At 32.3% G+C, this 27696-nt stretch overlaps 1 protein-coding gene across 1 annotated transcript in view; it reads left to right on the top strand.

Moving 5' to 3' along the window:
* HECTD2 (HECT domain E3 ubiquitin protein ligase 2) overlaps nucleotides 1-25725 on the top strand; it is a 58993-nt gene extending 33268 nt beyond the window's left edge. The window contains exons 7-21 of the mRNA XM_016151281.2: nucleotides 1018-1063; nucleotides 2213-2322; nucleotides 3728-3876; nucleotides 4431-4554; nucleotides 7002-7098; nucleotides 10434-10541; nucleotides 11361-11493; nucleotides 12421-12509; nucleotides 15531-15689; nucleotides 18749-18823; nucleotides 19523-19610; nucleotides 19698-19804; nucleotides 21119-21234; nucleotides 21777-21920; nucleotides 23236-25725. Coding sequence (XP_016006767.2) covers nucleotides 1018-1063; nucleotides 2213-2322; nucleotides 3728-3876; nucleotides 4431-4554; nucleotides 7002-7098; nucleotides 10434-10541; nucleotides 11361-11493; nucleotides 12421-12509; nucleotides 15531-15689; nucleotides 18749-18823; nucleotides 19523-19610; nucleotides 19698-19804; nucleotides 21119-21234; nucleotides 21777-21920; nucleotides 23236-23356 — 1666 coding nt within the window. The 3' untranslated portion in view covers nucleotides 23357-25725. The remainder of the gene's footprint in view (nucleotides 1-1017; nucleotides 1064-2212; nucleotides 2323-3727; nucleotides 3877-4430; nucleotides 4555-7001; nucleotides 7099-10433; nucleotides 10542-11360; nucleotides 11494-12420; nucleotides 12510-15530; nucleotides 15690-18748; nucleotides 18824-19522; nucleotides 19611-19697; nucleotides 19805-21118; nucleotides 21235-21776; nucleotides 21921-23235) is intronic.
* The last annotated feature ends 1971 nt before the right edge of the window (nucleotides 25726-27696 follow it).

Genomic DNA, 27696 nt, shown 5'->3' on the forward strand with positions numbered 1-27696 from the left:
AAAATACTTGGAGGTAAACCATTTTTTTCCCAACATTTAGCTGAAATGTTAAAAAATGAAAATTTATTCACCCTTCACCAGTGATTAACGTTTGCCCATTTGCTTTTGCTTTCTCATCCTCTGCATGTGTGTGTAATTTTTTTAAGTAAATGGAAGACATTTCACCCTTAATTACTTCAGATGTATTTCCTGCTAACATTTTTCTGCATAACCGTAATACCATATCACACCAAACAAATTTAATATTCATTTAATAATACTCTCTAAAATGCAGTCTACATTTAAATTTCCCAAGTTGTCTCCAGAGTGTTATTTAATGTATGGGTTTTGTTTTTTAATCCAGTATCCAATCGAGGATCATGAATTGCATCTGGTTATATAGGTGAACATTTTTAATTCAAGAAATTACTTATAGGTTTTTGTGAGTGTTCAGCAGATCTTGAGAGGGAGAGAAAGAAACAATCATCAACTTTTGGAATAACAAAACTTTGGTCAAATTTGATAATGTGAAAATCCAGATTAACATGGAAAAAACAAAAATTAGTTACTTTTCACAGGTATTCAAAATATGATTCTTTTAATTAGAAATATACTGTATATTTAAAGTGTGGCTCAATTTGCACTTCAGAAACAGAACTATAAACACAAGTATATTTTTTTCAATGCATAAATATTTTTGAGATATCAGTCATCCTTTATTAAAACAAAAACATAAGTATTCTAAAATTGTTAGTTATTTTTCAGACTCTGAACTGTTTGCAGAGTTGGTCATATTTACTTCATAAAATGTTACAGCCTAATTCAGTTTTCAGGTATCTTCAGAACCAGCATAGTGTAAACACAGAGGAACCTATAGTCTCAACATATTGTGGATATTTACTGTCTCAATAACAATACATGCTAACTTAAATGAAGTTTCTGGGTTTTATCAACTCAATTCTCACAAACATTTACCGATCATTTTTTATTAGATACTGTAAGACTAAACATCTCTAATTGATTATGCTTCTTTTTCAGCCCACGATCAAAAGATGATCTCAGAGCATATTTTATACTTTTACAGGTAAGAAAGAAAAAATTTAGCTGAAGCTGTCTAATTTAGAGCTCAATCAATGCATGTGTAAATGAAGTTATATCAAATATTAAGAATTATTTTGAGCAACATTATTGATACTTTTTAGATTAATCATAACCTGAGAATTAAAGCTATCACAAATAAATAATGGGAAGCTAAATTATCTCCAGGATTAAAATTTGAACTACTTCTTGTCTTCCTGCTATAGTTAGTATACAGGAACAAACAAAATGGAAGTACCTCCTCCTCCAATCATCCTTCTTTCATTTAACTGGTATTAACAGGCTCTAAAACTTTCTTTTATTTCCCAGATAGTAGGTTTACGACTTCTCTGTGTATCCTCAATAAATACTTAAGTTAGAATTCTAATGGAAAAATCAAAGTGGTTGTTTATAGTTGCTAAAGCAAAGATGAGCTTTTTCTTTTTGAGAGATACAGATTCAAATATATGAAAAATAAGTTAAGGTCCTGACAAATAAAAAGTGATTTTTAATTTTTATTATTATTTAAGAAAGAATTATTTGATGGCCATAGCTAACATTACTACATTTGTGTCATTGTTTATAATTTACAAAAGGTGTTTGTGTATATTATCTCATTTAAAGAAAAAATTATACTAAATACAACTTAGTATTTAGTTCATACTGTGGTCCAACAAAAAGAAATATGCAGGGTATGGATAGAGGAAAGGAAAGAGAGGAAAAAGAAAAGTGAGAAGGAAAGGGAAAAATAGACAAGAAGTAGTTGAGAGATATAAAGGGGGGAAATATGGAGGAGGAGAAAGGCAAAACTAGAAAAAAAAGAAAATATATATGTAGAGATAGTAAAAGCTAGAAATGACAACATGAAGCTCACCTTTTTAGGTGAGTGCTATACATTAGTCAGCAGTAAGTTCTACGTATGCAAAACCAGGTCTGCCTTAATTCCAAAGCCTATGACATGCTGTTTCCATTATACAATAGCGGAATCTAAGTCTCTATTAATTCAGTAATTAGATTATTGTTTTAAAGGATTTCACTTCGTATTTCGTAATCTCAAATTTAGTTTCCTGAATTTATCACATAGCTCATTAAGCTTAGTGTCTTTCCTTTTACATGTTAACAAAATTTTAACAGTTATCTTTAATATCTTTTTCAGAATCCGCAGTTTAATAACACGTCTACATATGTCATCTATGCTCACTTGCTTCGACAGATAGCTACCTTAGTGGAAGCTGACCATCATTTCCTAGTTCACTGGTTTAAAAAGTAAATAATTCTATGATATTAAGAACTTTATAAATTTATAATTTTAAGTTTAGAAATGATACTTATACTTCACAGTGCTTCGAAAGGTAATTATATGCTTTAGTACTACATAGAGGATAATTAAAAGCCTTTTTAATGTAAGTAACCATTTTGCTTACGCAAGCTATTGTTGAGATTCCTATCCACTGCTTTTGCTTTTTATACAGCACCTTCCTATCATTGGTTTTTCATGTATCTCAAAGATGGTGGCTGGATTTGCTCAGTCATTGCTGTTTTAATTTGTGTATTTTTATTTCCTATCTGTATGTCAATAAATTTCACTATTATTTACTTTCTTTCCCTAAAAATTTCTTTCCCTAAAAACATCATTGTAAAACAGGTTAGTCATCAATTTTAATTTATAAAAGTACCATACTTTTTTCATAGAACTATAGTTGTATTACTTTTCTCCATGATTGGTAAAAGTTAGAGGCACAATATCTTCAAAATTAATTTTAATTTTAAATACAGTCTATTCTCATTATTCATAATAGTTATATTCTGTAAAATTTCTGCACACACTGAATTAGTGAATACTAAACTATTTATTGCTCCTACAGAAAATACAGGTTAGGCTACTGTGAGCTTTAGGTCACATTTTCATCAACCAATCAATACATAACCTTGCTTTATCTGTATTTCTATTTAAAGACATTTATTTAATATAAATTGTTAATTTATAAACATTGAACCTATAGCCAATAGCACTATAACTCATATCTGGACAAATTTTATCTAACAGAAGCATATCTTCCGTAGGGCATAGGACATCCTTCTTGTACTTAGGAAGACTATACAGAACTTTAACATATTTGGGGGCCATTTTAAAACGGAAAAATCACTAACAAAATGCACAAAAATATGAAAAACATGACACTATAAAGACTGCATAAAGGCCACTAGTTTACAATATGACAGCTACAACAAGAGAGTGTTGCCTTTTTAGACCTCAGCTGGGAATGTGCACATCAGGCAACTCAAATTTTTTGCCACTCTTTCCATGTCCACAAATGACCGTGAAAGCACTGCAATTGTTGATTTGGGGGTTACAATTAAATTAAAGAGCAAGTAGGTGAATTTGCAAATACTGTGTCTATGAATAATAAGATTGACTGAATGTTGAAAGCCTTAAAAATGAAATGTTTAATAACAAACTTTATAGTAATTTTATTATTTCTTATTCAATTAAGAAACAATATTCCAATAAGATTTTCTATCTTTTTAAATGTTTGGCAATTTAAGAAATAGAATTTTGGAAAATGTTCTAAAAGTTTATGCATATAGAATGCATTTTAATATCTAACAAACATATTACCAAAATAGAAAATTTGAATTTTGATTGGAATTATTTCAAAATCTTTACCAGATTATCCCAGAAGAGGTTCAAACAATTGGTAGAAAGATTGCTGCAATTTATTTCTTTACGCCTGTTTCCTGCAAAGCCTGAAGAATTTCCACCTATAACAAAGTGTTCCTGGTGGATCCCATCAGCATCTAAAGTGTTGGCTCTACTTAGTAGGTTTTATTCTATCATCTTTACTTCTCTTTTGTTAAATATTTCCATAAGTATCTCAAAGTACTGTAGAGGCATTCTTACATTTAAAATATTCCTTAGAAGTAGAGTTGTAATTTATTTTATCTTCTGTTTTGATAATGGAGTTCACAGTTAAATTAATAACCATGAAAACGCTTTATGTGGGCAGTATTCTGTGTTATGGCTGAACTGCACATGTCCTGCTCAGTAGTGATTCCTAAGAAAATAAGAACTTCCATGATTTCCACAAGGACCCCAAGGAGAAAACACACTGATGTGGGAATAGTATGAGTAGACGCCATCTGCATACTCCCTTTACTGTACCGTTGTAATCACCATCACAAGTTTTTTTTGAAAAAACAAATTGATGCTGCACTGTGACCACAATTGTAAAACTTTTCCATTTGGAGCTACAGTTGCTTAAAATAGGAATTTCTAGATAAAGGCTACCTGGTGGACATTAAAATGTTCTTACTGTTAGAGTGAATCTTGCACATGTTGGAAGAGATCATTATGTTAGAATTTATCTTTACAGATACTGCAAACAGTTTGGCTCACCCTCCCCTTATTCCTTATACTGATTTCTATAACTCTACATTGGATCACATTGATCTCATGGAAGAATACCACACCTGGCAGAGCTTTGGAAACTCTCACAGGTACTATCAGAAGCTCATTTGATTATTCACATAAATGAAATACTATTCAAAATAATGAGTGGACTTGAAGTTTATATATAAATTTAAATATACGCATACTTTTACATATAAACTTACATAGTTTAGATTGTTAGACTTGAAATATCATTGTATGTCTTAAAGCATTTTCTTTTTCTGTTACATTTTGAATTTATACACGTTAATTTGGTTTGGGTTTGATTAATAGCATCTTTTTAAGAAAGGAAAGGTTCTATCTTAATATGCCGTTTCTTATTAACTTCTTGTTCTATATGCTGTTGTCCAGCACAGGGGTCAACAAAATTTTTCTCTATAAAGTACTAAATAGTAAATATTTTTGGCTCCTTGGGCTATACAACCTCTGCTCTATTGTAGCACAAAAACAGCCTTAGACAATATGTAAATGAATGAGTGGTCCTACATCCCAAAAAACTTTATTTACAAACACAGGTGGCAGGCCATATTTGTCCCATGGGCCATAGTTTGCCAGTGCCTGATTTAACACAGTGATCACACATATGTACACATACACACATACATTCACTCCTTTTGTCTCTTACTCTGTAGAAAAAGTAGTTGACCTTTACATATGGTATTTAAAAGAATGGATGTTAAAGAGAAAGAACTTCACCAAAAATGATTTATTATAATAGTAGTATAATAGATTTTCAAAACACCTGACCAAATTCTTTAATACGCTATACCTTATCTCCACACCTACAATTTAGATTAAACCAGCAAGACTATCCCAAACATAATTTATTCCCAGACCATGAGATATCCTGGAGAGTACCTTTATTCTAAAGGAGACTGACTAAGAGATATGATGTAGATATAAGTAGCCTCAAAACCCCAGATTAGTTCATAAATTGGTTCAAGCTTCTGAGATCCTTTCTACCAGAATTGGCCTAAAATAAAGAATTGCCTTCTGAACATATCAGTCCATATCCAAACCCTCAGAATTGAAGAATTCCACTTCTGAGGACCTTGTTCTGTCTATGTATATTTTCTTGGGAAAGTTTATTATACATAGACACTTTTTTCTCCCACTTTAATATAATTATAATGTTTAGACAAAACAACAAAACAACTCCAAGAATTACTGTGCATAGTTCAGTGACATCTCTTAATACAGAGCACCTGTAACCATGGTGCCATAGCACTGGTGTACCAAGAATGAGTTACAGAGTTCTGATCCTATGATCCCTTCAGCCCTTGGGAAGCCAATCTGGACCTAGAAGGGAACCTGGAGCCCTAGGGAAAGTCACCTTTGGCCATGAGCAGCCTCATATATTGAGTGTGTCATACACATAGTATCATTTTTCTATATGCCATGACTAAAGAAAGGTTGAGATACACTTTTAAAGTACATAATAACCAATCTTTATCCTATTAAGTTCATTGCACTTATCCTAAGCTCATTATACTTCTTTTCATTTCTAAATTTTTACTTAGCACTTAGTGATTCAAAATTATTATACATTAGTACTGAACAACTCTGTGTGTGTGTGTGTGTGTGTGTTTGTGCGCGCGCGCGCGCACGCGTGTTTGTGTATTTTAACAGTTTTGATCCAAGGGGAAAGCTATTTCATTTTCATTTCACACTAGCACGACCTCCTTTTTCCTCATTCTGCCTTCATGGCACCCAGTGGTCACAGATGCTTTACTTGACTATGCTCAGATGGATTCCAACTATAACTGTTGGATTCATCACAGCCACTTCTGATAGAAGTCTAACTCCTGAAGTGTCATTGCTGCCAATGTACTTCTCTCTGTGTAGTTTGTGGCTTTTTTATGTAACACAGAATGAGCTCTGACCCAGGAAAGAAGATATTTTTATAACCTTTGATCATAATGTTGTATCTTTACAAATACATATCATTTCATATTATTACACCATTAAGGACAGTGGTAACAGCCATACTTTTTTGTGGTTTTTATTTTATTGGTCTTAAATATATTACTTTGCTTTTTTACTGTGATAGTTATTGCTAGATTTCCTCATTTCTGAAGCTTAATCATCAGAACTATCCATATAAATGGATTCTTATGTTGATTTCTATACTTGAGCTTTCTGTCTTAATCTTCCCTCATCAACACTTCTGCCTCCTAGTTCTGTTATTGGCCATATTTTTCACAAGTGATATACAGGTGACTATACATAAATGGAAATTATTTGTATAAATAATATAAGTGATTTATTTACATATATTTCAGAACATCTAAAGGCACTGCACATCTAATATTGATTAGTACTTCACAGGGCTGTGGGGAGTAAAAGAAATGATGCATGTAAGAGCTTTTGTAAATGGTAAAACACAATATAGAAGTAATGTTTTATATTGTTAGATGGGGTACCTTAGATTCCCTTAGTATAATTTTGCTTAAATTACCCCATTTTACTTTTTCTGTTTTTATTTGTTGAACAGGTTTTCCTTCTGCCAGTACCCATTTGTTATTTCTATAGCTGCAAAAAAAATCATCATTCAGAGAGATTCAGAACAACAGATGATAAGCATCGCAAGGGTAAGCCAGCTACTTAAACATATTTATGCTGACTAGAATCAATATAGTAAATAATTTAATGTCTTATGAATTGTTGTAGCACAATAGGAAATGTTAAAATTCATATTACATTCCCTCCAAAAGTGTTTAAATCTGTTTATGATACAGGAAAAAGATAACTCTCATCAACTTTTTATTATGTTGTAAATATAGCAGGAAGATTAAATGCCTCCCATGGATCCAAAGTTCTGGGAACATGTTGGACATCATTTAGTAAATGCCATATCACAGCTCTAGGATAACTAGCACAACATTGCTCACCCTTTCTACACTGCAGTAAGGGGAAGGAGTGTTCATCCTTATAAGCAAACCACTCAAACCACTGAAATGTTTTCCAGGTTTCATGAAAATCAAATAGAACAACTACAAAATTAGAAGACATAACAAAAAGTATAATCTTGAAAAACTGGGAAATATGTCCAAAGGTGAAAAATATTTTATTGATTCTCAGGCAACCAAAATGCATGGAGGCCCATAGAACCTGGTAGCAGTCAGGCTGGCTTTAGGCAAAATTATAGAGCAAGATGCAGTTTATCCCTGGGCCTGTCCTTACCGTTCCCTACCACTTGTATTTCAGCACAGCACAATGAAATTATGTACTTTATCTAATAGATATCAAATTAAGTGAGCTTTTTTATAAATTAGAGCTCTAGACTATACATTTAAATGCTCATATAATCTGAGTATCTGATTTTGTTACGTGATTACTCACAACTTTAAAAATTAGAGGGAAGGTTGGCTGTAGTGTTCTTAAAATAAAGAGACTCATAGAGTAAAAAGAAATTATTTTCATGTCTTGTCCAAGAATATAAAAAGAATCCTAATGCATAAATTATAACACTTCAAAATAGCATAAAAATAAGAATTGTTTGTTCTTCAGTAATTTACTTCCCAGAAGGTATTTTTTCTATCACGGAGTGAGACAAAATGATCTGAGTGACTGGTGTCTTCCCAGAGTCAGCTTACACTGAATATGGGAATATGAGAAGAAATTTTATTGCCTATGTGTAACAAGGGAGTTCCATAGCCACACTAACCCCCTGAAAAGTACATTAAAACAGGTATATTTAAACACCAGAATTATTGCTTAATCTTGGGTAGATATTGGCTCAAAGATTAGTCTCTATAGCAGTCTTTTTTACTTTTTTTTTTATTAGTTACAGTTATGCGATTTCATGTGCCTTATTACTACTTTTTTTTTTGCCTCAGGCTATGATTTTTAATATTTGTAAAAAAAAAAAAAAAAAAAATCTAAAGAGCTAGAAGTTTATCTGAGCTCCTCTGAGAAGTTTTCTTCTGTGTCACTCATACTTTAAGATATCAAATATCTTCTTTTATGGAACTTTTCTTCAAATTTAAAGAAGGGGAGTGGCAACTGTAGATTGTCTCACAGGCTAAGTCTTCCACAGAGCATAGACACAAATGAGTGGAGATTGAAGAATCAATTAGCATTATCAGTTCTTACAAGTGTTTCCTAACATTTTGATTTGTAAACTGCAATATAACTTGGAATTAATGACCAATAACTATTTTGACACAAGGACAGACTTACAGGTAGTTAATGTGAGCGAGAGCTTATACAGTATAATGTGAAGTTGCAAAAAAGATTCTCCAATCTAAAATAACTTCATTAGACTATGTCTAAAATTCTGCCATTGTTGGGTTATTTCTTTCATTTGAGGTACTTTCTATTAAATATGAATCCCTAATGAGAGGGCTAGCCACTAAGCCTTGTCTTCCGTTAGCATCCTAGTATAAATTTTTGTGTTGAATAATTCCAGTGTGACAGCTTCCCAGGAACTAAATTAGGAACAAAAAATGGTAAAGGATAGGAAAACAGCTCCACGACACAGAATACTATCCCAGAAAGGTAGATCTTTTTGAGCATGAAAGGGAGGACCCTGAGAAGAAAAAACTATTGGAAGCCTTTGGAATTGGATATTAGAGAGATGAAAAGGGCTCTGAATTAGTGTTTTATTATAGTAATCTACAAAATCACAAAAGTAGCCTTATTATATAAATTTGGGATATTAAAATTTTATATTTTTATATAAAGCAACTTAAGCAAATTGCCACATGTATATAAAGTGCCTGAAATGTTAGTCTTTAATCTGCACAATTAGTTTTCTTTGCTACCAAAGATGACGTAGTCCGAACAAATTTAGATAAATATGCAAGCATGTAGACTTTACATGATAAATGATATTATATATTCATTATATTTTTTCATGTGTTAGTTTTTACATACTCATTGCTTATATTTTGGGGGAAAAAAACTTGAAAAACAGATGTTTTTAAATCATTCATATTTTCCTCACCCAAACATAACTATTGTTAGCATTTTGGTAAATGTTCTTTTAATTATTTTTTATCTATATTATCTTTAAAAGGCAACAGAGTGCAGTTTTGTTCTCTGTTTTTTTCAGTTGTTCCTTCTTCTTAAACATTTTTTATGTTATGTACATAGTTTTTATGACCCTCATTTTTGATAGTTGTATTATATTGCATTAGATAGAAACATGTTTAGGATATTTCTAGTTTAATTTTTTTTCCCCCTCTTTAATTCCCGCCCCCCTCCCATCCCTCCACCCCTCAACCTCCGACCTATGGATGTTGCCTTTTCCCCTTAAGAACTGGATCTCCGAAGGTGGGGTGTCCCCTCCCACGTGCTCGTAGTGTGCACCGGGGCCTGGTGCACCCAGGGTATAGTCTGTGGCTCCACCTGGGGCATGTAAAGCAGATGTGCTAACCACTACACTATGGAGCCACCCCACTAGTTTCATTTTCATAGGTAATGCTGTGATGAACATCTCACTGTATAAAATTCCTAGAAGTGGAATTATTGGGACAAAGGATATGAATGTTGTTATTTCTGATATTGACAAACTACTTCATATAAAAGTAGACTAACTGTGCTTTTAGAGTAAATTCAGTATCTAAAAAAGCATAAGCAAGTTTATCATCATCAGAATATACTTTGTTTCAATAATTCCCACTATATGTAGTTATTAAATAGAAAACCTTGCTATTTAAGAGATGACATACATGGAAACTATAATGCAACGTTCTTTACTATAGAAGGTAAATTATTTTTGGTCCTCCTTTGGTTACCATTGTTCTAAAATGAAGTAATAAAAGGCACTTTCATAAATCAAAATTGTATAATTGAGTTTATGAAATTATTTATATGAGAGATGGCATAGAAAAGAATATCACTGATTTTTTTACTAAAGTGTTTAAATGTTTTAAAGGAAATTATAGTTTATGTGAAAATATGTGCTTTCTATTTTAATTAGCAAAGTCTGGTGGATAAAGTATCTCGAAGACAGAGACCTGATATGAATATGCTATTTCTAAATATGAAAGTAAGGAGGACACATCTGGTTAGCGATTCTCTTGATGAGGTATAAATCATTTATTCCAAATGGTATTAATTGATTAGAGCTTTAAATAATTTCTACAATTCTAAAATCTTTATAAGCTGTCTTTTATTTCTGTATGTCAGTAAGTGTGCTTCCTTATGTTTTGATATAATTAAAAACAGTTGTATTCACAGTTAAGGCTTATGTTCACTTTTATGTTTTTTAATGGTTTAATTCCTCAGCAAAAGGATTTTATATAGAACTTACATGAGTAACTTTATGAATATATAAACTAGATTCTAGACCCCTCTTTGTTACTAATTGGTTTTGTTATGAGTCATCTTCACTTTGCCAAGCCTCAGATTACTCATCTATAAAATTAGGGGTCTGATCTACAGGGTATATTGGGTCTACTTAGGGTCAGATGTACTTTAATTGTATGTACATGTATTATTGAGCTTCATGCATGTACAACTCTTCAGCTATATTTAGGTAATGGTTGATTTTATTGTGTAATTTTTTTAAAGTTCAATGTTGAAGGCAAGTTAAAGAAAAGAAAATGAGCTATTTTATATTGTAATCTGCTAAATTAAAATCTTGGAGGCAATAACACAGAGAGGCAGTAACCTTGGGCAAGGTATCTGACCTCTCTAATTATGTTTATATCTATACAACATAATAATTTCTAGTTCACACAGTGTCTGGTAGATTTATTGGATGGGTGCATGGATGGGTGGATGGATGGAGTTTTGTGACATTGTAAATAAGATATAGACTGCCTAACACATTTCCCAGAATTTAAAAGTTAATTTCCTTTTTAACGCCCTTTGTTCTTCTCTACTTTATAATTTCTTCAAATAGTTAACCCGGAAAAGAGCAGACTTGAAAAAGAAATTGAAAGTTACATTTGTAGGGGAAGCTGGTTTGGATATGGGTGGTTTGACTAAGGAATGGTTCCTTCTTCTAATTCGCCAAATTTTTCATCCAGATTATGGTGAGTATTTAATTTTTATAAGCAGTATTTTTTTCATAATTGTTAGCTTCAAGTAGTTGCTCTTATTTTTAAGCTACCCTATGGTTTTGCAAATTTTTGTCAATCATAAATCTTGAATAATTTTTTAAGGACTGCTATTTACATTTTAAAACTTGTTTGACCAAAAGGATGATTGAAATGTTCATTATCTTATTAGGAATCTTACACAAAATGTATAGAGACTGTACATTTGCAAGGGAGCATCCACATATTTTCTGGATAATCCAAATGCATGGATTGAAAAAAAGAACATTTGAAATTAAAAAGCAAAACTATAGTTTGTTCTACACTAATATTTGAATCCTCTTTTGTTAAATTATGAGCCATTTTAATGAATAAGAACTCATTAATATTTTTAGATAAAAATAAACCTTGGAAATTTAAATTTGGTTTTATTTAAAGAAAACTCCTATATAATCCTTAGTATCTGTTAAGTGTTTTTCTTCAGAGGAGAGTTGTAAGTGTTTTTCTTATTTTTCTTTATTTTGTGTGTGTGTGTGTGTGTGTGTGTGTGTGTGTGTGTGTGTGTATAAAATTTTTCTGGTACTGGTAAATAGAGATGACATGGATAAATTGAAATCTCCAGATAATCCTCAAGATTAATTTTGATCATAATTTGTAAATTATAAAACTATAGTTTTTATAAAAGAAAACAGCTAATTCATTTAGTTTCCCTGTTTTTACCCCATGTTTCTACCCTTTGTTCAGGATACTAATGAACATTAAAATCCATGCTCTCTTTACATACAGTTGATATATTTTAACATGAAAGATGGTGTGTAACAGAACTGTTATTATTTTGCTTCTAACAGAGGAACTATCACGTATATTTTTACCACTCTGATTTTTAAATCAATCATATTAATGAAATTGTTTCTTTTTTTTTAGGCATGTTTACATATCACAAGGATTCACACTGCCATTGGTTTAGCAGCTTTAAATGTGATAACTATTCTGAATTCCGATTGGTTGGAATTGTATCCTTTAAACTTTCCACTAGGAGGTGCTAGTAGATTAGAGATTTTTTTAAACTTTATCTGAATTTTGGAAAACGGTTCTCAGTAAGCATTTTTTTCAAACATTCTTGCTAAATTTACTAATAGATTTTCAATAATCTTTATTATTTGTGATATCACAGTTGTGTAATGGTAGCAGATTTAATTAATTGAAAGGAGTGACTGAATTTTTTATATTTTTCTCTGAGAACCTTATCTCAAAATAAAAATGCTTATTTTCTATTTCAAATATTATCTAATTCATCAGAAAATCAAGACTTTTTTTTTTAAGTATCTTTTCCATTCATAATGAACTATCTTCCTGTTCTTTGTATTTATTTCACTCAGTTTGCTAAACTAAAATTGTGGAAATTAAATCTAGGTCTTCAAAATGCCCCTTGAATCCCAAGATATTCATAAAAATTTAAAAATTAATGGAATTGAAATATTTAAAGCATATGGCATTATTTTATAGTATTTTTAAAATTAATCTCTGTGCCATCCTCGGATTTCTAGCAGGTGTACTGGAGAGGGCATTCCTGCATTGGGTAGAAGATTGGACAGATACCTTCTATATTAGCTTTTTTAATTCTAAGAAGTATGATTGTCTGTGGAAGAAGGGAGGAAAAAGTAAATAAATGAGCAAGCACTGAAGATACATAGGTTAAAAGAGGGAAAAAATATCCACCTTTAAAAAGCTAACCATTTAGATGAGCAGACAACTACCAATACAAGGTAGTCTGTTCTCAGAGGCAAATGACCATTTGACATTGAGGTAAGGAGTTCTAAGAAGGAAAAGATTCAGTGTAGTCTTCCCATAGGAAGTAGAGAGATTTGAAAATTGAGCCATTCATTTCTGATTAACACAGGGCTGTAGAAAGAGTGGGAGAATGACTAGAAAAAAAGACTGCGCTGAGCTGGACCTGTTATAGTGCAATGCGTAGGTCCATCTGGTTGACGCAGAGGGCACGCTGGGAATTATGATACCATCAAAGGAAAGTTAAGAGCCCATCTTATGGAGGGCTTTGAATATGTATCTTTGTTCCATTTGTTGGATTAAATCTTGAGGAACGTATATGAAAAATGGGAGACTGGATGAAATAAAAGGTTATAGGGAGAAAACTACACATTGAGATAATAAACAACTTAAAATTTCATGTATATTTTCATGTCTAAGGGACCATAATGCCAAATTGCATAATATAGAATGCTTAACAATTCTTAGACTTCTGTTTTTATTGTATTATTTATGGTAATCATTTGTTGAATGTTTTAACTTCATTGAAAATCTGAATCATTGATACATCTCACTACACTATGAGCTGTTTGGATTTCATAATATATGTATGTCATACTTCACATTCTTATCACGGCTTAGATTTGAGTGATATTTTGACTTTCTGATATTGGTATTGAAGTATTAAATCTTACTTAGCTGTCACATTTTTAGGATTATGTTATACATAAAATAATGAATTTGCTAATTGCTTTCTGTTGCAATAGACATTAATTTCTATTCAGTCATTACGTAAAAGAGCATATTAAGCATATTTACATATGTTGCATATTTCAAATTAAATGATTACAGTAAGTTCTCAGACTTTAAGACTTTATTTAAGGACCTGCTGTAAATCTAAAACATCTCATTGTTAATATGTATTTACCTCATAAAAAAGAAAAAAACTGTAGAAAATAAGATCGATGCCCCAAAAGCATGATAATATATAGGAAAAATATGAGGGGATAGTAGATTGTGATCACGTAGCGCAGAGTTTTCAAATTCTGCGCTGTGCACCACATGATGCCTCAGTGACTCCAGAAGAATTCCCTCATCCCCATTCCTGCTTTGACCAGAGCAAGTTAATTTAGTGTGAAATGAAACATTGTACTCTGTGTATGAAAGTTTCTTGTAGCAAATCCTATGAGCCTACTGCTTCCTCATCTATTAAAAACCTGCCTTCGGTTATAATTTTTAAGAAAAATTAATAGAAAGTGCTTAGAACTTGTCACTATTGTAGATGCTCATAAGTGAAATTACAGTAGTATTATGGTTACTGTCATCAGTGCTATTATCACAGTTATATAAGTATATTAGAGCTTCTTGTCAGTATGTATCCCTTAAATATACTGTTCAGTCTCTGTTGATATGGTTACCTATAAAATAGCATATCCCCTAAATTATTAATTTTCAGTCTGTCGTAGCAAATTGAAATACTGGCTGTTTTCCAATTCTTAAAAATTGTTTGCAGTAATTTGTCCAGCCCAAATGTTTGGATTTTCTATTGTGCCTATAAAATTAATGACTTCCTTAATAACTTAATATAATAATCTTTATTTGACAGTGAAAATATTATGAAATTTGATCTAAAACCCCTCTTGATAAAATACAACTGTGCAAAGTTTGTATGTATAATATCTGTAACTTTTTAACTTTAACACTTTTGAGTAAACTCCAATAAAGGCCTTTCAAGTATTACTGTAAGAGAGCAATTGTCCTGTTAGCTTATCAACAGTGCCTATGTCTGTGTGTGTGTGTGTGTATCCATTTTTATTCAGTTCAGCTCTCTTTTCTTTACATAGTCTGTATTTAATTTTAAAATAATTAAAATGATTACCAAAATCAGTCATGTGTTCTACGGTGAATCCTATGGAATAAATTGCTGCTATTTATAAAATCATCATCTTTGTTTAAATTTAGAAAGTATTTTTATATGTGAAATTATAGAAATTTTTGAAACTGCTACTTGTTGATCTTAAACTTTTTTAAGGAACTTATTAAATACTATCAACTGAACCCTTCCTTTTTACACGACTTTTGGTAATCAAGGAATTATATTATGTAAAATAAAAGGGAAATAAATGAAAGGAAAGGAAGTCTGTGAGATTAATTAGAAAGTCAGTGTTAGATCTGAAAGAAGTATGCAAAAAATAGACTGATGCATAATTCAAAACTCATTTGTTGTCATGGATTTTATGTTAATGCTTAACATTTAGTATGCATAGCTTATGGGACTAGCTGTTTATAACAGCATTACCTTGGATATTCGTTTCCCCCCCTGCTGTTACAAGAAATTGTTGAGCCCTCCCATCGTTCCTAGTGATCAAAATACACCAGTAGGCATCTGCAGCATTACCACTGAGGACTTATGTCAAATTATGCCTGTAAGTATAAAGTTACTAGCATCTTATTCCTTAATGTTAATATCTTCTACCTGTACAGTCTGCCTTCTCCTGATGCTAATATTTTAAAATATGGTTTCTCTCTACTTTTGTAACACATCTCCTTTTTTATCTAACTTTCTCCTTTTTTTCATATAGATATATCACCCACTCTGCAGCACTACTCAGCTCTAATAGCATAGTAGAACAGGCTTTGAAGTAGAAAAGCAGAGATTTTAATCTGGCCTCAGCCACTGATTAGCTCTGTGAACTCGAATAAGTTTAACCTTTCTGAGTTCCAGTTTCCTTATGTGATCAATAGGATAATAAAACATATATTGGGGGGTATTATATGGCATAAGAAAGCCCTTAGTACGTGATTACTTGTATGGATCCTTATTAAGATAACTGTGCAAAATCATTAACAGTGTCTGTAACAACAGCTCCAAGATCAATACAACATAAATATCACAGGACTGCCTTTTAGGACATTCCTCATTTCAAAAATTAGATGTCTGATCATCAAATTTAAGTCAAGGTTAAAACTTAGTAGATATATGTATATTACATGCATCTTCCGGACAATGTTATATTTTCTCAGCTGAGTTTTGATAACTATTGGTCAGCAGAGAATTCCTGGTAATATTTTAGCAAATACCTAGATGTGGACATTATCTATTGCTCATTAAGTATCTAAATATCTCTGTTTTAATGGTCAAATGATTTTGATGTATGGTTGGCGCCTTCCTGTGAACGCTGAGAAACCTTTCCACTCTTCATATTCCCCAGGGTATTGATATCAGACACACTTTTGAAGTTCGTTTGGGTTCTTTCAGATTAAGAGCACAAATTTTATAAGCCCCGATAGGAAAATAGGATGACAATTTGCAAAAGTTAATAGAGCAGGCTCTGACTGAGAAACTGAAAGAAAGGCCTTTACTAGTTTTGTATCTGCAACATACTAGCTATGGCCCTGAATGATTCACTTAATTTTCTTACCTGTGAAATAAAGGAGGTAGACTCATCTCTGAGTTATCTTCTCATTTTATATTTTTGTCACCCTTAGTTTTTACCAAAATTTTTACCAATAAATTTTATTATATTTTTTCAATAAATTGTTTAATTTTATGATTAAAGATATTTGAATTTGACTCATTTAGATCCAGCTTTTTCGAAGTTAATAATGGATATTTTATGACTGACTATGCCAATATGGTATTTTATATTGTGGAGCTGATCGAACCGATTTCATATTATATTAGCTCTTTAATGATGAATCCAGATTGTACATATGAGATCAACTGTTGAAAAAACTAAGTTTCTATGCGTGCATCAATAAAGATTGAAAGGAAACAGGAAAACTGCTGCTACGTTAGAGTAGTAGAATGTGGGTAATTTTTAAAAAACACTTTGTAAATAGATTATTCATTTATTAATAGTATCAAAATTGGCACTAATTTCCCTTTAGTATATGGTAAAAATATATCCTAAAAAAGTTTTTTAACTGCTTTTTAATTCAATTCTTTACTATTTATATTTTTACACTATTTTCAAGAAGAGTAAACAAGAAAGCAAAGAGAAAGTGGATATATTTCTTAATTTAAAGACAGTATCTGTGAGTATAGGACCAAAAGAGAGTAAGCAAAATATTCGACAATAGAGCATTCAATATGTTGTAAATAAATACAATAGTTTTCTGTAATCATGTTAATGAATACTCTACTCCTTCTCTGAGAGGCGATCTGTAACAAAGCATCAGAATTGTCCAGCAACAATAAGAAGAAATTTTCTCAACAGTCATGAAAATTACACTTCAGGGTTTAGTTGAAAGTAGAGAGGCAAGTATAACCTTGAATCAGCAACTGGAATATCTCTTTTCCTTCTGTTTAAGTCACTCTCAAATATGCTTTATGAATAAGACCAGAGTTTCAAACTGTAAAAACACTACCCTGTTTCTTCACATACTCTTTAATTACAGGTTAACACAGTTAAAAAAAAAGTTTAACTATAGGTAATTATTTTAGAGATAGCATATTATAGTTAAGAGTCTAAGGTTGACAGTATGAAGATAATTCTCATCAAAAATTGGAGTTTGAAATAGAAAGACTGGAAATAAAAGGCCTACAGTCCTGAAAAAGCAGATTGGAGTATATAACATCATGACCTATTTACCTTGTATTTTGTCATTAAAAATTTAACCTTGGAAAGAAGATGGTAAATTCTTTCCTTTGGAGTCACCTAGTAGTCCCTTGAGTTCTTAATAAAAATCACAAATCTTCCAATGATCATTTTCAGCACCCATAATTTTTATTAATTGAAACAAATGATAACAATCATATCAAATCTGTGCCCATCTATATTTATATAAAATTTTCTGATTTTAATGGAATGGAAAATCTATTCTGTATGACAGTATATAAGATTAATTTAACCATAAATTTATCTTTTTAATAATTTAAAATAAAACTAATTTTTCATAAAACCTGAAAAGTTTTTTAAATATTTGGTTATTTTTCTATTTGTAAATCTTTGCTCATGGATAACACGAATTATACCGTAATACAGGAGAACATTTTTTCCAGAGTTCTCCGCCTCTTAGGAGAGGAAAGCACTGTAACTGAAATATAGAGCTCAATTAACATGCATGAACTCTGTGTTTTCATATTTAAAAGATGTATCCTGAAATGGTAGATTTTTTAAGAACATAAATTGAGAGTGAGAACTATTACAAATTTATAAATAGTAATGTTGCAGATAGCAGTATGTTATGATGGAAACTATGCTCTTAGCTTGTTGCACAAGAATAGACCCCAGAGTTATGCCTCTTTGGCTGGAACTAGATTTTTTCCTCCTATATGACCTTTTCCAATGAAAGGGTAGATAGTAAAAATCATTAACAAGCATTTCAAGTCCTGGAAAATACATCTCAAATATTATCTTTATTTTAAAATCTGAAAGAGTGTCTGCTCTATCCCATGTGTAAGTGAGCTATAGTAGATCTGCTAATCTTTTAGGTAATACTGTTTGGTTTAAAAACACAGATAATAGATTTCTTTTTACAGGAGTTGGCCCATGGATTAAGTGAACTCCTGGCATATGAAGGCAATGTTGAAGAAGATTTCTTTTCAACATTCCAGGTACTGTTAACACGAATAGCTTCCTGTTAACCACATGTTTCATATATGAAAAATGCCATTTCTTATTAAACACCCATTATTAGAAAAAATGAACAGGATTAATCAATGCATACCATCTCCTATCTTAACCTGGTAAAATAGAGACAGTGAAGCAGACACATGTAAATGAGCAGTCACAAAAGTGCTTCAAGAAATTCACCAACAGTAAGAGTACTTCCTTCCTACTTTGCTAGGCAACCGGCATATTCCCTTGACTATTACTTCCTCAGAGCTTTACACTTCTAAAAATAAGCCTCTTCTGTAGCTTCAATATAAGAAGTTAGGGGCAGAAACTAATGTAGCGGACCAAAATTCCCATTCCCACTCCCCTAACAATAATTGGGAGCTGACTATTATAGTAATCCACATAGCTCCAAAAGGTCTGAGTATGACCTAAATGGCCACACAAGTTTTGTGAACATTGGTAAAGTATTAAGCTGTATTCATAACAAAAGATTAAGTTAAAGCCATATTTACTTCATAATGCTTTCATGACACATTGTTATTAATACAAATATCACAAGAGCTTAGTCTTTCTGTAGTTCGTGTATTTAAAAGGGAGGGGAAAATATTCTTTTAAAATTTCACAAACCTCTACATTGAAGCCTGTTATGATATCAGCCATATCAATTAATACCTTGTGTTGGAATCTCCCATCAGGTTTTTCAAGAAGAATTTGGAATAATTAAGTCCTATAATTTAAAGCCAGGTGGCGATAAAATTCCAGTTACCAATCAAAATAGGAAAGGTAAGTTAGACACCATTTTTTACTTAAAATGCATTAGTGTATACCATTTACTTTTACAATGTAAGAGATGTAAAATTGTTTTTTCAGAATATGTACAGCTTTATATTGACTTTCTTCTCAACAAATCCATCTATAAGCAGTTTGCTGCATTTTATTATGGATTTCATAGTGTCTGTGCTTCAAATGCCCTTATGGTGAGTTTAAAACTTTACATTATGCTTTCAGTTAGGTTTTGTAATATGACAAATAATTCCTTCAATATTTTAGTAGATAAGCTTTTAAAATAGAAAATGTTTTCTATTTTTTAAAGGTAGAGTTAGAAATAAAAATAGTTCTCCCATTTCAGCCTTAGCTCTCTAAATGGAAAAAAAACTAGTCAACTCCATTTTTCTCCCCTTGTGTTATGTCTTATACTATGTCTTTTAGGGCTTTAAAAAGTTTCCCCGTGCAGAGCAGATGAAGAGAGCCCATGGGTTCAAGGTCTTAATACTGAAGGACAAAGCACAGAAAACAGAGCTAACACATAAGCTCCAGGGCAAAAGCCACAACTCCTTATTGACTAAAGAACATACTCATAACTGCTTCAAGGGTCCCTCAGCAATTCTGAGTTGCCTTTTACCCACAGGAAGTAGTCTGTCTCCCGAGTCAGGATGAACTCTGGTTTGATTTTTCTTAGCCATGTTAATATGGGTCAACTACTTTTTAAAATACCATGTTGAACACATCATAAGATAAAAGCAGTTTTTCCAAGAACGTGTGCTCTTTGCCTCAGCTACCCAGGGCATGCACTGTCATACACCAAATATATCTCCACCTCAATTTTATGAAGATTTAGGGCAAGGTCTTTCATTTGAATTATTTTTCATAGGAGAGAGCTTGTTTTAGAGTGACCTTTGTCACATTTTGTTGTTGAAAGTACCTTTGAACACGGAGCGCTGCATTGCGCTCTAATTGAGTTTTGTTTGTGACGCACTGGTAGTTGTGGAGATGGAGGGAGGAAAAATAAGAATTAAATGGCGTAACATGGTTTCTGTTTTTCAGTTTTAATCTCTTTGGGTGGGAGACAATCTATGTAGGTGAATAAACCAGTAAACGACCCAAGACAGACTAACCCAAACTCTACAGTGCACACATCCTGTGTGTTATTAGAAGGGATACTGGAAGGAGGCAGGCAGATCAGCAGATGCTGGAGTAACCAAGAGTTTCGAGCTGGGTTTTGGGGAAGAGTTGTATTTTGGATTCATGCTTAGTCACCTGCTTGTTTTTCTGACAAACTGCTACATTTGCAAAAGGGGGAACCTGATAGTTTGACAAGATTTATAAACTTTGGGAAGCAAAAATATCTTACCCCAGTATGAAAATAGAAGTGGCGATTTTTCTTAAACAAAATGGTTTGATTTACTATGAGAAATAATGGTTTTGGTAGCTAGAATCAGTGGAAATAGTTCCAGTTTCACTTTTTTTTCAATCATCACTTTTTATCATTTTTGATAAATAATTACTGGTAGCTGCTTCGTCCGGAAGAAGTTGAAATTCTGGTCTGTGGAAGTCCTGAACTGGATATGCATGCACTGCAAAGAAGTACTCAGTATGATGGCTATGCGAAAACTGACTTGACTATAAGGTGGGCTCTTTATACTTCTGGTACTGAGGTTGCAGAAGAGAATGAAAGAGAATGTGATTCGCTTATTTGTCTAACTTAACAATCTCTGAATCAAGTTAAATCAGCTGAAATATTGTAGAGTTCCATACTGCCTTATTTTATTTCTAGAAAGTAATGTGAGAATATGAAATATGAAATCACTTAGCAACCCCCTTGGAAGTGATATAAATAAGTTTCTACAAAAGTAGAGATTTTACTTTCTTAAAAGACTTTGGTTCTTTTGGTTTAATAGCACTGTGTTGAAAAAATAAGAAAACTTATATAAGATAAAAATGGCTTTTGTCTTATCCACTGTTAGGCTACTTTGAAAATTTTATAAAAATGTTATTTTTATAATAATGTTACTCGAAAATCTAATTAATATATAGAAACTTTTCTTCCTTAAAAGTAAGGGTATTATATATGTTTAGGGAAGATTTTTTCCTTAGAGCTTACATTATTTACTTTGAGCTGCAGGATTTTCATCAGGGCATTTTATATAAATTTCCTTTGGTGTTCTCTAGATACTTTTGGGATGTTGTGCTTGGATTTCCTCTTGATCTTCAAAAGAAGTTGCTACATTTTACTACAGGAAGTGACAGAGTACCTGTAGGAGGAATGGCTGATTTGAACTTTAAAATCTCAAAGAATGAAACTTCTACTAATTGGTAAATTTCCAGATTGGGATTTTTTTTAAATCTATAAGTTTTGTTACTAATAATATGTTTAGAATTACAGGCTTCTTTCGATCCGAAGTCATCTTCATGAAAAATCTTGCAAGTAAATGTGGCCTTGAAATGAGAGAGACTGTGGATTAAGGTCCTCTATTAACTTTTATACCAGTACTAACTGACAATCCTTTCCATGAACTTTTTGCTTTGCTAAGTCAACTGTTTTGTAGTTTTTTTTTAGAGTCTGCCCTGTTTTTAGTAGTATATTGTCTTACCTGCATTTTTATTTAAAGGTATTTTTTATCAAAAATGCTAAGGCAGGTTTTTTGGCTATTAGTACTAGAAGTCCTCCAGTACTAGAAATGTACCTCTGGTACTAATCCTCTTTTTTTTATCTAGTGCTGTTTGCATATGAAAATGATGATGATGATGGGTTTAAATTATTTTCTAATAATGTTGATGGATTAATGCTGATCTACTTCTTTTCCCAATCACCTTGTAATTTCTAAAGCTTATTTGAGTAGACACTACTTTGATTATAATCATTTTTGCCCCTGCCCCATATGTTCTAATACACCCATATGCCTTATGAAGTAGATATACTTCATATACTTATGTATTTGTTCATTTTTGTACTGGAATTTATCCTTTCCTTTCCCACCGCTACCACCGACAGCTATTCTGATGGTGCGGGGTTCATAAAGACTGAGGAAAGGGTCTAAGCAATCTATAGAAATCTTAAAGATAACAGTGTCATCATGTAGAGGGTTGGGGGAACTTATCAAAAAGATTCAGAGGATGACTGTTGCAAGTGTCTCAGAAATGTTCTCTTTATTATTTTTTGACAATCAAGACTGAAGTAATAACAACAGTCATATTATCTGCTATTCTGCTACATGTTTTATGTAGATAGCTCTTTTAATCTTTTCAACAACCCAGTTGGCTAGTTTACCCTTATCATGGTAATTTGGAAACAGATTTGGAGACATCAAGCAACTTGAACAAGGTCCCACAGCTCGTAAGTGAGGGAGACAACATTCAAATTCAGATTTGTCTGACTCCAAAAATAATGCCTCCATAATGAAAATTTAATGAGAGCAGAGACATTGGCTGTCTTGTCTATAAACCCAGCCCCGTGTCTAGAAGGGTGCCTGACACATACATAGTAGATACTTCATAAGTATTTGTTCAAAGAATGAGGGGGGGACAGTAAACTAGATTTAATGTGTATGTCCTGATACTTTGAAAGTTGATTAGCAGACATTCTGTGTGTGTTTTAAGGCTTAGTATCTTAAAAAAGTGTTTCCCCTAGGTTGCCTGTGGCCCATACCTGCTTCAATCAACTTTGCCTTCCCCCCTACAAGAGCAAAAAGGACCTGAAACAGAAATTGATCATTGGAATTTCGAATTCAGAAGGTTTTGGACTTGAGTAACCTAGAAGACTTGAAATATATTTTATATGTAGCATTCACTTCCCTCTTCTTGTGCCTTTAACCTTTTCATGTTTTTGTCTCAAAACATCTTGACAAAGCTCACCAACTTTAAAATACTGATTTTTAAAAATCAAATATGAAGTACGTTTAGTGGAGGCATATGATTTTCTAAAAACACAGACATAGCTTGAGTGGGGAAAAGACCGGATGGCAGAGACGGGTGTGGGTTCAGTCCCTCTTTTTAATAGCACTTCATCATTCTCCATGAGTAGTTTGTCACAGGTATTCCACGGGGAAAGCAATGTGTAGTAAAGAATGCAGTGATGACATAGTGGAACGTGGTGACATTATGTGCTGCTAGCGCAGGGTAGCAACACAGATAGCTACATTATCATTAATGTAAGGCATGTAGCCATATTTTCATATAAAGGTAAACAACACTATAATTGCAAATGCAGTTTACAGGTTGTTTTTTTTTCTTTTTTTCTTTTTTTTTTTTTTTTTGTTATACTGGCTTTGGTCCTCTAAGATTTTCAACTGTTGCTGAAAAGCATGTAAATATCTACATAATAGCTTGAGAATAATGGGATTTTGATAGTGCCATTTATTGCTAAAGATTTATTTTTACAAAGTAAATTCAGGGTTTTAGATGTGTATACAGTTTTACAAATCAATAAAGATGATTGTACAAGAGTGTAACTATTTTCAAACTAATTGGATTCAAGGTTATATTCTTTTAAGTATTGTTAGTCTGCATGCACATTGGCAGTAAACTAGTTATTTTGAGTACTCTAATATTTGTAAAATGATCATTTCTTCTTAAGGGTCGCGATATTAGAAGGGGAATCAGATAACTAATCATTGATAAACTAAGTCAATTACAAGCACAAAAGAACTGTTTTTATATATACTTTGATTGATGTACAAGGCTTATTTCTAATATTTTTTGATCACCAATTGTACTGAAACACTAATTTTTAGAAAAGGTTAGGATAAGATATTTGACAAAAGTGAAAACAATAATAACTTTTGTGTCAAAATGACATAGCTTGGTGTAAAAATCAAGTTCAACATTTTGATCAAAATGTTTGCTTTTCACTGGATTCTGAATATAGTAAATTCAAAAGTACTCTTTTTGGAGTTTCTAATAAAGTAGCATGTAAAAAGAAACTGCATTTTAAGTCAGACAGTAAATGGTTTTCTGTTTAATTTACAGCAAATGAAGCAGTTTTATTAGCATGTTAGAAATATTTCCAAATCAAGACTTCTCTATTGTACTTTGATTGTTTTCCTTCAGAAAATTCTGAAGATATATTTGCAATAATAATGAAGCCAGCATTTAGTACCAGCATATGGTTCACATGCAAATAATACTTTCCCGCAATTTTTTCTGAGCTACACTATTTTCTCATTGCTATGCTTCCTGCACCCAACCAGCAGAATTCTTTCAGGGTGAAGGAACTAATGAGCTTGTTTTCCTGCAGTTCTGAAGCCAGCCTGTGAATCTTTAAGGAAAAAGAGTTCCTACTTGATTTACTATCATCTTTGAGACAGAAGTGGCTCTGCTTTTCTATTTGGATATACTATTTAAAGGATTTTCTTCTTAAAAATCTTGGAACGCCTAAGAGAGTTAAAATCATGTTGGTTTCATTTTGTTTGCTCTGTTTTTAATCAGTATGCAAATAAAACTGCTTCTCTCTTACACTGCTTGAACTAGAAAGTAAGATGTTTAATGTAGGTTACTACTAACTAATAAGCACAAAAGAATCATGTATAAGAAACCAGATTTAAGTGTTTTAAATAAAATGTAAAGTTTTTATTTGGTAGAGATGGAAAAATTGTATTGGCTTGGTCTGCATGTTTAATGATGTGCTTGTATATCGATAGTTATGTCGCTTTTAAAAGTACCAAGCAAGCCAGATTTTTAAATGACAAAGTCCATAAATAACTGGAAAATTTTTGTTGTCTGTTATTAAGTTGAAATTTATAATCATCTATCACTTAAGCACATTGCCTTTATTTATTTATGCTCTGTTTTTGGTTTACAGTGTAATAATACCTCATTTTTTTAAAAAAAACACTACTGTTATATTTCATTGATTTAAACAGCTAGAAAATTCATGTAGTTGCTTTTTTTATATAACCTGTTAATGAATTCTTGATTTTTGTATTGCCACAGTAAATTAAAGCATTACAAAGTATTTATCAGTATTTACAAAATGTCCTGTCCTTTTTTAATCTTTGCTTAATCATATTTTTGTCTGTATGATCAGGAGTTTTTAACAGTCCCTGTTTTTTGTACAAATCTGTATTGTATTAAATTGTTAATTTCTGGATAAAATTTTTCAAATATTAAAGCTATACAATCAGTCGGGTTTCAGTTTATTTTCTGAACATAAGGCATTTAATTAAAACCATAAATTTAAAATACCTTAATATGCAAGCTGGCCTCTTCATTACACTCTCTTAAACTAGTGCTTAGGAAAATTGCTAATACTTATAGCTTCAAAAGTTGTGTGTTGTTATTGACACCAAGTATAACCAACCTATTCAGCATTATTTTCAATATGAAACAATGTATATCCAATGTCTGGAGACCATCCAGAAATGAACTAAGTATATTGCATTGGCCACAGATAGACAACTTCAGATCTTAAGTATTTCTCCCTAAAACTGTCAGTTGGGCCTTTTTTCCTTGCCCACATTTCCTGTGCTTAAGAAAGATTGTAAGAATGTAATGGGTGATAGGACTAATGGAAGAAGAGAAGTAGCTGGATGGAAGAAAGTCTAGGATTGGTATTCACAGGGCGGCACACCAGATCCATTCACCCAGATGGCCACACAGCCTTTAGTCCAGTGTGGTGGTCACGAATGGGGGGCTTTGAAGCCAGACCGCCTGGTTTTGGGTTTACTATTCACTAGCTTTGTTTCCTTGGGCAAGTTACTTAATCTCCCTGTGCCTCACTTATCAAGTGAAAATAATTTGTAAAGTGGAAATGATCTACCTCTCTCATATAGAGGGTTGTAAGGAGCGTGAAATGAGTATGTGTAAACCACTTACGCGGTTTCTGGTGTAGAGTAAGCAATATGGGGTGCAAGAGGAATCATGGTGCTACTATGACACCATCTTACAACCACTGTTTCTGAAGCCCTCTGGAGGTTATTGACTATCTATCAAACATTGGGTGCAACCACATATTGAAGAACACAAAGTACTTCTGAGGCATTAAAATTGTATTCGAATATTTCTTGTTCTAGAAAGTGCTTTAGAATTTATCCTTATAGATTTCTCATTAGGCAAGGGTTTTTAATACTATATTACAGATGTGTAACAAGATGCAATTTTATAATTCAAAAATAAAATTTATTTGTAATGAAATATTTCAAATCTAGGGGAAATTTTCAGAGATTAACAATAAAACCACGTTCCCACTCTTAGATATAACAAATATTAACATTCTGCCACATTTTCTTTTTGAACGAAAAATTACAGATGGAGTTGGAGCCCCTTTTTGTGCACTTCTCCAATCCCAATATACTCTCTTTTCCCTCATTAAACTGAAGTTGGTTTGTCTCTCTGTAAACACTAATATATATTGTTATAACTGTATACCTAATATCATACTCTACCTATCTTTACACTTTTCACACTCAATAGTCTTTTCTCGATGTATCCCTAATTATACATATAATTCACTAATTTTAATGGCAGAATAGAATTCTATTAAATGAATACACCACATTTGTTGGTCCATCCTCCCAGACTAACGTTTAGTGTGGACCAGGCTGTGATGAGCTCCCTTGCCCGTGCGGAACGTGCATGCACGAGGCCGCCTAGGTTACAGCCCGGATGTGGAATGGCTGAATCACAATGCACATCGTCATTTTACTCTTCAAAGTGGTAGTTCCAGCATTATTTTCTCTCACATTGTAAGAGTCGTCTTTCCTCCACATTCTCCTCAACATAGGGTTTTAGCTGAACTTTTTTGTTAATCTGACCAGTGTTTTTTAATTTATATTTCCATAATTGTTAATGATGTTGAGCACCTTTTTGTACATTTACAGGCCATTCACATTTCTTCTGTGAGTGGCCAGTTTAATATTCTTTGCCAAATTTTTCTGTTATTTTTTTCCTCATTGGTTTTTAGGAGTTATTTCTTTAGTCTGGATATTGATCTTCTGTTAACAGAAGAAACATAACTTCTGTATGAATCCCAGATCTTCCAATGACTATATGATTTTGAATAAATGACTAACATCTCCTCACCTCAATTTACCCATCTGTAAAATAAAATAATAATACACAGCTCATAGAGTCGTTAAATAAGCCTAGGTGTATG

The sequence above is a fragment of the Rousettus aegyptiacus genome, unplaced genomic scaffold, assembly GCF_014176215.1.
Source record: "Rousettus aegyptiacus isolate mRouAeg1 unplaced genomic scaffold, mRouAeg1.p scaffold_m13_p_6, whole genome shotgun sequence".
Taxonomy (NCBI): Eukaryota; Metazoa; Chordata; class Mammalia; order Chiroptera; family Pteropodidae; genus Rousettus; species Rousettus aegyptiacus.